The 11,059-nt window shown below is 38.6% G+C and overlaps 1 protein-coding gene across 8 annotated transcripts in view; it reads right to left on the minus strand.

The window, feature by feature from the left end:
* The window catches only part of il1rap (interleukin 1 receptor accessory protein), an 84,371-nt gene that overhangs the window by 9,653 nt on the left and 63,659 nt on the right, over positions 1-11,059 (minus strand). For 3 of the 8 annotated variants that reach the window (XM_073924111.1, XM_073924110.1, XM_073924112.1), the window contains exons 10-13: positions 9,338-9,486; positions 6,851-6,994; positions 4,256-4,399; positions 1,227-2,167 (exon numbers count right to left, since the gene is read on the minus strand). In XM_073924111.1, coding sequence (XP_073780212.1) covers positions 1,746-2,167; positions 4,256-4,399; positions 6,851-6,994; positions 9,338-9,486 — 859 coding nt within the window. In that variant the 3' untranslated portion in view covers positions 1,227-1,745. Of the gene's footprint in view, positions 1-1,226; positions 2,168-4,255; positions 4,400-6,850; positions 6,995-9,337; positions 9,487-11,059 lie in introns of those variants that run through there. The other 5 variants (XM_073924108.1, XM_073924107.1, XM_073924109.1 and 2 more) reach the window with 2 other exon arrangements.

The raw sequence follows: 11,059 nt of genomic DNA on the forward strand, positions 1-11,059 counted from the left end.
GCCACACAACTGTGTTCAAACCCCTTGTAAAAGTCATTTTTGCATAATAGGTCCCCTTTAAAGGTTTAAGACACCCCGGAGTACTTCTTTTGAGAGTTTAACAGATTTGTGTGTGTTGAGCATCGATTAAGATAACTTTAGCAACTGTATGTCTCTTCACAAAGGGGCAAACAAAACTGACATTAAGCGCCCTATCATACACCCGGCGCAGTGTGGCGCAAGACGCAGCGCAATAGTCTTTTGGTAGTTTCAGCTTGGCGCAAGAGTGGTTTTGAGGCGTTGCGCTACGCTGTTTAAATAGCAAATGCATTAGCGCTCATTTGTGCGCCCATAGGCGTTCTGGTCTAAAAAGGAAGGCGTTCTGAGGCGCACTGCTGGCGCGTTGCTATTTTGAGAAACTATAATAGATTTTCCATTAGACCAAAACTAACCCGGTCTAAACTCCAGCACAGAGTTGCGCCTCGCTTACACACTGCTTAATACACACAAGAGAGCAATAGGCAAATATCTTTACATATGAAAAAATGTAAATATTAAGGATATATATAGGATATAATAAGAATAAATATAGGATATAAACATAAAGGATTAAAATATTACAAAACATTATTTTCTAGCCTACATAAATATGAAAAATCACTGCTTTTATGTCTTCTTCATCTCGGGAGGCTTTTTCAGTTCATTCATAACAATTTGCTTTTGTATAATGTTATTATTATTAGCAGTATTATTTATTATATCCATATTTATATTTGTTTTATTAAAAACAAGCTTAGATTTGCCCACCTGTCAGGTTTTAGACCATATGGGGCATGGCAGGTGTATTTGGAAATAACTCAGGCTTTTGACCACACTTGGCCATTATTGTTCATTTATTCGTTTGCTGGAAATTAGAACTGAATTTAGAAATAGTTTTGAAACGAATATTTGCACTTAACAAACGAAAGTATTTATTTATAGACTAATTGATGTCTGTGCGTAAAGGTTTCCCTATCCAAGAGCGAAAGTGAAAGTGTTCCATTATCTCTCATTCTCACGCAGTAGATGCTCTGTTTAACTGTTTTCTGTTAACTGTTTGCTTGTGAAATGCTCATTTTTTCCACTTAGACTTACTTTACGTCCTGTAAATAGCGAATGCGCTCTTGGCGTGACGCAGCTGCTCTTAAAGGGAATGGGAGATGAGACTCTAATTGGTTTATTCTCAAAACACACCTGTAACTCATTAGGAAAATAAACTCAACCCTTTTAGACCATGCGCCGAAGCGCAAGGCAGATTTCCCGTCCTTAAATTAGCAAAAACGCGTCCTGACACGCCCTGAAAGCGTTTGCGCCCTGCATTTTGCGCTCTGCGCATGGACCGTCAAAATAGAGCCCTAAGTCTACAATCCTTGCACAACCTACGCTTTTATCTGTTATCTCTCTCTTTTAATAGTATCCAATTTAACGTGAGATTTTGGATACCAGATCTAAATTTTTATCAGGAACGGTCGGGTAGGGTAGAAAACGTGGCGGGAAATTTCAGTCCCGCGCAGATCTCCATTTCAAACTACTAAAACGTCAATAAAAGTCACTGTTAAACTGTAGAGTTGAATTTTTAACATTAAAAGTCGACAGAGCAAAGAGCAACATCTCAAAATGCAATTCACAACCGCAAATAAATAAAAAAAAACTTGTGAATAACAAAGTATTAAAAATGTTAACATGTTTTACACTCTATAGTGATGCCCTGTAAAGCTGTATTAAGTCTATACAGCGGTGGTGGATTCGGGATGGAGGAGTTTCTGCTCTCCTGCATGTGCGTTTGTGTCTGTAGTGTGTGTGTGTTGTGTGATGTCAGGCAGCGGTGTGTGTGTTGTGCTCCTCCTCATGGGCAGCTCGAGCTGGAGTTGTTTCCAGAAGCGTGAGGACAGCGGCTCAGACTTGTCCCCTTTCCAGCGGATGAGTGTGAGCGCCAGTCTCGCGCGCCGCAGCTCTTTGGCCCAGCTCTTCCTCCGGACGGCTCTGAACTGGATCAGAACCACCCGGAGGCTCCCGCCGCGCAGCATGCTGGAGAGACCAGCCTGAAGCTCCAGCAGAGCCTGCGTCCCCCGCACCGCACTCAGAGGACTCACCACTACCACCAGACGCCTGCTCTGAGCCACAAACCGCAGAGTGTCATCTGTTATAGCTACACACACAGACATACTGTTATTATTACACACACACACAGTCACAAACTCACAAGCACGCACACACACACACACAAAAACATATATATATATATATATATATATATATATATATATATATATATATATATATATATATATATAATATATATATAGATAAAACATATATATATGTATACACACACACTCACTGGCCACTTTATTAGGTACACCTGTCCAACTGCTCCTCGTGGAAAATTTCTAATCAGCCAATCACATGGTAGCAACTCATTTAGGCATATAGACATAGTCAAGACGATCTGCTGCAGTTCAAAGTGAGCATCAGAATGGGGAGAAAGGGGATTTAAGTGACTTTGAACATGGCATGGTTGTTGGTGCCAGACTGGCTGGTTTGAATATTTCAGAAACTGCTGATCTACTGGCATTTTCACACACAACCATCTCTAGGGTTTACAGAGAATGGTCTGAAAAGAGAAAATATCCAGTGAGCGGCAGTTCTGTGGGCGCAAATGCCTAGTTGATGCGAGAGGTCAGAGGAGAATGGCCAGACTGGTTCCAGCTGATAGAAAGGCAACAGTAACTCAAATAAGCACTCGTTACAGCAGGGGTCTGCAGAAGAGCATCTCTGAACACACAACACGTCCAACCTTGAGGCGGATGGGCTACAGCAGCAGAAGAGCACACCAGGTGCCGCTCCTGTCAGCTAAGAACAGGAAACTGAGGCTACAATTCACACAGACTCACCAAAACTGGACAATAGAAGATTGGAGAAACGTTGCCTGCTCTGATGAGTCTCCATTTCTGCTGACACATTCAGATGGTCGGGTCAGAATTTGGAGTCAACAACATGAAAGCATGGATCCATCCTGCCTTGTATCAGCGGTTCAGGCTGGTGGTGGTGTAATGGTGTGGGGAGACTTTCTTGGCACACTTTGGCTCCATTAGTACCAATTGAGCATCGTGTCAACGCCACAGCCTACCTGAGTATTGTTGCTGACCATGTCCATCCCTTTATGAGCACAGTGTCTCCATCTTCTGATGGCTACTACCAGCAGGACAACACACCATGTCATAAAGGGTGAATCATCTCAGACTGGTTACTTGAACATGACAATGAGTTCACTGTACTCAAATGGCCTCCACAGTCACCAGAGGGGTGGGGATGTGGTGGAACGGGAGATTCAGATCATAGACGTGCACCAGACAAATCTGCAGCAACTGCGTGATACTATCATGGAGCAAAATCTGAGGAATATTTCCAGTACCTTGCTGAAGGTGTACGCCACGAAGGATAAAGGCAGTTCTGAAGGCAAAAGAGGGTCCAACCCGTTAGTAGTAAGGTGTACCTAATAAAGTGGCCAGTGAGTGTAAATAGAAAGTCAACTTTAAAATTACAAAACAAAAATCCCTGATATTTCATGACTCGGACGAAAAGAAACATAAAATTTCCTGACCTTTAATATCTGGAATAGACCTTTTACATTTCAATGAAATGCAGCAATCCCACGAACTCTTGTTTTAGGACAACCGTTTTTTGATCAAAGTTCATATACAGTTGAAGTCAAAATTATTAAGTGATTTTTTTTTATCTGATATTCAACAGATTCAGGATTTTTTCACAGTATTCCTATAGTATTTTTTCTTCTGGAGAAAGTGATTTTTTTTTATTTTAGCTAGAATAAAAGCACTTTTTAATTTTTTAAACCATTTTAAGGTCGATATTATTAGCCCCCTTATGCTATATTTGTTTTGGATTGTCTCCAGAACAAACCACTGTTATACTGTGACTTGCCTAATTACCCTAATTAACCTAGTCAAGCCTTTAAATGTCACTTTAAGCTGAATACTAGTATCTTGAAGAAGATCTAGTCAAATATTATGTGCTGTCATCATGACAAAGATAAAATAAATATTATAATAACATTATAATGTTATTAGAAATTAGTTATTAAAACTATTATGTTTAAAAATGTGTCAAAGAAAAATGTTCTCTCTGTTAAACAGAAATTGGCAGGAAAATATACAGGGGGGGGGTAATAATTCTGACTTCAACTGTATATGTGTGTGTGGTATGATGTGATACTCACTTCCTCCAGGAAGGCTGTCGCGGTCGAAGATGCAGACGGAGTAGCCGAACTCGGTCTCCAGCACGCGACGCAGTGTGGACAACACGAACTGCTCCTCCTCACTGTTACGAGCGTATGAGATGTACACGTCATACTGCTTCTCATCTACACAAGCAAAACAGACCACGCCCAGTTTAGTCTGCATGCTTCACAGTCAGGAACTCATAAATAACTTCCCCATCCTCTTCAATCTGATTGGTGTTTACTGGAATAAGGGCGGGATCAACCTATCACTCATAATAATCCATCACTCAACCAATAGCAAACCACAATCATGAAATCAAGCCACGCCTACTTATATTGTCATTCAATAAGCTACTCAGTTAAATGTGTCTGTGTGTGTGAGTGTATGAGTGTGCGCCTCTCTGAATGTGTCAATGTGTGTCTCTGTGTTTGTCTATATGTGAGTGTTTCTGGATGTGTGTGAGTGAGCGTGTGTCTATATGCGATTATGTGTGTTTGTTTCTATGTGTGAGCGTGAATGCGTCTGTCTGAATCTATGCGAGTGTGTGTGAGAGTGTGTGTGTTTGTATAGGTGTGTCTGTATGTATGCATGTGTCTATATACGAGTATGTGTGTCTATATGTGAGTGTGTGTTTTTGTTTGTCTGGAAGTGCGAGTTTTTGGTGTCTATATGCGAGTCTGTGTGTGTCTATATGTGTGTATGTCTATGTATGTCATGTGCGTGTGTATGTGTTTGAATATGTGTGAGTGTGAATGTGTCTGTATGTATGCGTGTGTGTCTATACGTAAGTGTGTGTCTGTCTATGTGTGTCTATAAGTGAGTGTCTGTGTCTTAGGATTTGTGTATGTGTGCTTGTATATGCGAGTGTGTGTGTTTGTATAGGTGTGTCTGTATGTATGCATGTGTCTATATGTGAGTGTGTGTTTTTGTTTGTCTGGAAGTGCGAGTTTTTGGTGTCTATATGCGAGTCTGTGTGTGTCTATATGTGTGTATGTCTATGTATGTCATGTGAGTGTGTATGTGTTTGAATATGTGTGAGTGTGAATGTGTCTGTATGTATGCGTGTGTGTCTATACATAAGTGTGTGTCTGTCTATGTGTTTATAAGTGAGTGTCTGTGTCTTTGGATTTGTGTATGTGTGCTTTTATATGTGAGTGAGTGTGTTTGTCCAGATGTGCGAGTTTATGTGTCTATATGCAAGTGTGTGTCTATATGTGTGTTTGACAATGTTTGTATGTTTGTTTGTCTGTGTGTTTGTCTATATGTGTGAGTGTGAATGTATGTATCTGTATGTATGCGTGTGTGTCTACACATAAGTGTGTGTCTGTGTGTGTGTCTATATGCGAATGTGTCTGAGTGTGTACGTGTTTGTCTATATGTGTGAGTGTGAATGTATGTATCTGTATGTATGCGTGTGTGTCTATACATAAGTGTGAGTCTGTCTGTTTGTGTGTCTAAGTAAGTGTCTGTGTGTCTATATTTGTGTTTGTCTATGTATGTGTTTGTGTATGAGCCTGAGTGTGTATGTGTGTGCCTATATGTGAGTCTGAGTGTGTATGTGTCTGTCTATATATGAGTGAGTGTGTATGTGTGTAAATGCATGTAACTGTATGTCCGTCTACATAAGTGCGCGTCTGTCTAGGTGTGTGTCTATGTGTGTGTGTGTGTGTGTCTGTCTGTCTGTCTGAATTTGTGCGAGTATGTGTGTCTATATGCGGGTTATTGCGTGTTTATCCATGTATGTCTGTGTGTGTGTGTGTGTCTATATGTGAGTGAGTGTGTGTGTGTGTCTATATGTGAGTAATTGTGTATGTGTTCTTATGTGTGTGAGTTTGAATGTGTCTATTTGTATGCATGTGTGTTTCTGTCTGTCTTTGTGTGTGTCCATAAGTGAGTGTGTGAGTCTGTCTGAATTTGTGTGAGTATGTGTGTCTATTTGTGTGTGTGTGTGTTTGTCTGGATGTGTGAGTTTGTGTGTTGCGAGTGTTTATGTGTATCTATATGTGTGTTTGTCTTTGTATGTCTGTGTGTGTGTCTGAGTGTGTATGTGTAAGTGTAAATGTTTCTATCTGCATGTATGTGTGCGTCTATACATAAGCGTGTATGTGTGTGTGTGTGTGTGTGTGTGGATTTGTGTAAGTATGTGTCTCTTAATTTGTGTGTGTTTGTCTGGATGTGTGAGTTTGTGTGTCTATATGAGAGTGTATGTGTTTCTATATGTGTGTGTTTGCCTGGATGGGTGCTAGGGTGTGTGTGTGTTTGTATATATGTGAATGTGTGTGTGTCTACATGTGTGTGTTTTTATATATGTGAGTTTTAATGTATCTGTCTGAATGTTTGTGTATTTACTTGTGAGTGTGTGTTGTTTAAATTTGTGAGTGTGAATGTGTCTCTCTGTCTGTGTGGATATGTGTGTCTAATATGCAAGTATGCATGTCTATATGTGTGTCTACATGTAAGTGTGTATATGTGTTTACAAATGTCAGTGTGAATGTGTGTTTATATATGTAAGTGTGAATGTGTCTGTCTGAATGTTTGTGTGTCTACATGTGAGTGTGTGTTTCTATATATGCGATTGTGTGTGTTCTCACCGGTGTATCTCTCATCAGAGCCGAACCAGGAGCGATAGAGCAGCAGGAGCTCCAGCCAGAAGACGTGATAAATGACGAACATCATCAACATGAGTGCTAGCGTCACCCCTAAACCACAGCTCAGCTCCAGCGTCGGCACATATGCTACACACACACACACACACACACACACACGCACACGCACACGCACACACACACACACACACACACACACACACACACACACACACACACACACACAATTATCATCATCAACAACAACATGAATGTCACCATCAATCTTAAATCACCACCCATTGTCGGCACATACACCACCCACCCACACACATTAATACCAGTGTACCAAATACGTAAACATCTGCTCCAAATAATAATAATAATAATAATAATAATAATAATAATAATAATAATAATCTAATGTATACTGTACTATATAAACTGTAACAATTTCATAAACAACATCTGCACCAATAAAATCATAAAATGTAACTAAATAATAGCATCATGGCAATTAAAAACTGCTTATCTAGTTGGTCTTAAGTAAATTTTATTTTAGACTTTCAATTTTTGGAAAGAAATTATTACATCAATTCATCAAACGTGCATAAAATCCATACAAAGTGAAATTATGTGACTTTCTATTAATTAAATACTTAATAGAACTAAATATAATAGAATATAACAGAACATAATAGAATAAAAATGAATAGAATGGAATAGAACAGAACAGAATAGAATGGAAATGAATGGAATAGGATAGAATGGATTATAATGAAATGGAATTGAATAAAATAAAATAGAACAGCATAGAATAAAATGGAATTGAATGGAATAAAACAGAACAGAACAGAATGGAATAAAATAGAACTGGATAGAATATAATAGAATGGAAAGGAATGTAATAGAATGCAATAGAATAGAATGGAATGGATTTGAATGGAGTATAATAAAATAGAATGGAATAGAATGAAATGGAATTAAATAGAAAAGAACACAACATAATGGAATAAAATAGAACAGAACAAAATATAATAGAATTCAAAGGAATAAAATGGAACAAAATAAGAAAGATATAAATCCAGAATAAAATGGATTGGAATAGAATTGAATGGAATAAAGCAGAACAGAACAGAATGGAATAAAATAGAGTATAATGAAATGAAATGGAATGGAATGAAATAAAATTAAATGGAATAGAACTGAATAAAATAGAATGGAATGAAGTAGAATAGAATATAATGGAACTGAATAGAATAAAAAAAACATTAGAATGGATTAGAATAGAATAAAAAAAAGAATAGAATGGAACAGAATAGAATAGAATTAAATAAATAGAATAAAACAGAATGGAACAGAATGGAAAGGAATATAATAGAATGCAATAGAATAACATGAAATTGAAAGGAATAAAATAGAACACAATGCAATAAAAAGGAATGAAATAAACTGGTATAGAATATAATAGAACAGAATTGAATAGAATTGAATGGAGAGAATGAAATAGAGCAGAACACAACAGAAAGGAATACAACAGAACAGAATGGAAAGGAATTAAATGGCATAAAATAAAAAAAGATAAATCCAGAATAAAATAGAATGGAATGAAATAAAATTAAATGGAATAGAACAGAATACAATAGAAAAGAATGAAATAGAATAGAATACAAATAAAACAGAATTGAATAAAATAGAATTGAATAGAATAGAATAAAAAAAGAATAGAATGGAACAGAATATAATAGAATGAAATTAAATAGAATAGAACAGAACAGAATGAAGTAGAATTGAATACAACAAAATGGAAAGGAATAGAATGAAATAAAATAAAACAGAATGAAATAAAAAGAAATGGAATAAACTGGTATAGAACAGAACAGATTAGAATTGAATGGAGAAGAATAGAATGGAATAAAAATAAAATAGAATGGAATAAAATAACATGAAATGGAATAGAATGGAATAAAAGAGAATGGAACAGGATAAAATGGAATAGAGCAGAATAGAATACAACAGAATGAAAGAGAATAGAATAAAAAAGAATAGAATGGATGGGAACACAATAGAATAGAATTGAATACAATGGAATTAAATAAAATGGAATAGAATAGAATGGAACGCAATAAAATAGAATACAATGGAATGAAAAGGAAGGGAATAGAAAAGAATGGAACTGAATAATAACATGTATAAAATCTTCGACAAGGAAAATATGAAGACATGTTTGCCTCCTGACAATCAAATCAGATATGCTGCAATGATTTCTGAAGGATCACATGACACGGAAGACTGGAGAAATGATGCAGAAAAATGTAACGTCACATCATAGAAATAAATTACAATATAAAATACTTTTACAGAGACAACAGTTATTAAAAAATGCAATACTATATCAACGTTTTTACTGTATTTGTGGTGAAATAGTTGAAGCCTTGTTGAGTGTAAGAGACTTGTTTAAAAGAGAGACAGTGAGTGTGTGTGTGTATTTACGTTCAGCTTTGAGTCGTGCTCTGCTGGTGTTGAAGCCGTGTCTGTTTCTGGCAGAACAGTTAAACTCCCTCTGCAGGTCATCAGCTGAAAAATCCATCACATACAGCAATCGCTCTTTCGTCTTATCACCATAATAAGTCATCTCTGTCCTAAACACACACACACACAAACAGAGAGAGGTTGACAAAACATACATTGAGCTAATAAAGATGTCCATACCAGTGTTATTTTAATACTGTTTCTACATTGTTTGACTTAAATATCTAATATTTTTTATTTAAATGAATTTAATAAGCAAAATTTGAATTTATTTAATAATAATTTAATAACAATTTATATATGTTCTTTGGCACTTGCCGACTGTTTGTAAATTGAATACTGCATTTCCTAACGTAAAACTATGTACACCAGATTTCTGATTAATAATGGGCTCTGCATAGCCGAGCACTTCAAAGTGTTAAAATCACTATTACCTGTGTCAATTTGGGTGTCAACCTCTGACAAATGCAGGAAACTAGGCTAATGTGCACAGCATCGTCACTGACAGAAAGAGCAAGTGCGCACATCACAGTGTCAGAATCCTTGCTTGTAAAATACACTTTAGAACAATTAGTTTAAGCAAATTTGATGAACGCCATCATGCGTGTTGATCTGAAGAGAGTCTCTCTCGCTCACTGAATGCGCTGTACTGCGTGCATCCTTTCCCTAAGCAACAAGAACAAACGCCTGACATCGCCTGTGTAACCCCGCCGGTCCTATGCCACCCAACCCACTCCGAGCTGGTATTGAACCGGTGACCTTCCGCATGGGAGTCGGTTGCTCTAACAAGGAGGCTAAAGACCATGGCCTCTAGCGTCAGTTGCTAGAGCACCTTTAGAGGTCAGAGGAGTGAGGTTTACCTGCACAACACACACTAGCTGGCCTCCGTTACACTCACCCCCCTAAACCTCCCTCCCATCCGGGTCACGGCACCAATGTAACCCCACCAGTCCTACGCCACCCAACCTGCTCCGAGCTGGCATCGAACCGGCATCCTTCCGCATGGGAGTCGGGTGCTCTACCAAGGAGGCTAAAGACCATGGCCTCTAGCGTCTGTCGCTAGAGCACCTTTAGAGGTCAGAGGAGGGAGGTTTACCTGCACAACACACACTAGCTGGCCTTCGTTACACTCATCCCCCCTAAACCTCCCTCCCATCCGGGTCACGGCACCAATGTAACCCCACCAGTCCTACGCCACCCATCCTGCTCCGAGCTGGCATCGAACAGGCAACCTTCCGCATGGGAGTCGGGTGCTCTACCAAGGAGGCTAAAGACCAAGGCCTCTAGCGTCAGTCGCTAGAGCACCTTTAGAGGTCAGAGGAGGGAGGTTTACCTGCACAGCACACACTAGCTGGCCTCCGTTACACCTGTTCGTATTCTCAAAGTTGTTTAGAATTAAATGTTTAGAGATGGTGTGACAACGTGTACCTATGTGTGCCTTTGATGCACCCCTTTATGCTTCTCACGTCCTGGTCGAAGCACCAGTGGCACCAAAAATAGGCACCGAAATTCATATGCTGATTCGGTCCGGTACATACCGGTTACAAAGGGGGTTTCGGTACCTAACCCTACTAACTGGTGTATGACATGATCTAGTGTTATATCTAATTATACAACAGTTCTGTCTGGATCTCGAATCTGATTGGCTGATTGCCATGATATATTTAATTAATATCAGAATCC

The sequence above is a fragment of the Danio rerio genome, chromosome 15, assembly GCF_049306965.1.
Source record: "Danio rerio strain Tuebingen ecotype United States chromosome 15, GRCz12tu, whole genome shotgun sequence".
Classification (NCBI taxonomy): domain Eukaryota; kingdom Metazoa; phylum Chordata; class Actinopteri; order Cypriniformes; family Danionidae; genus Danio; species Danio rerio.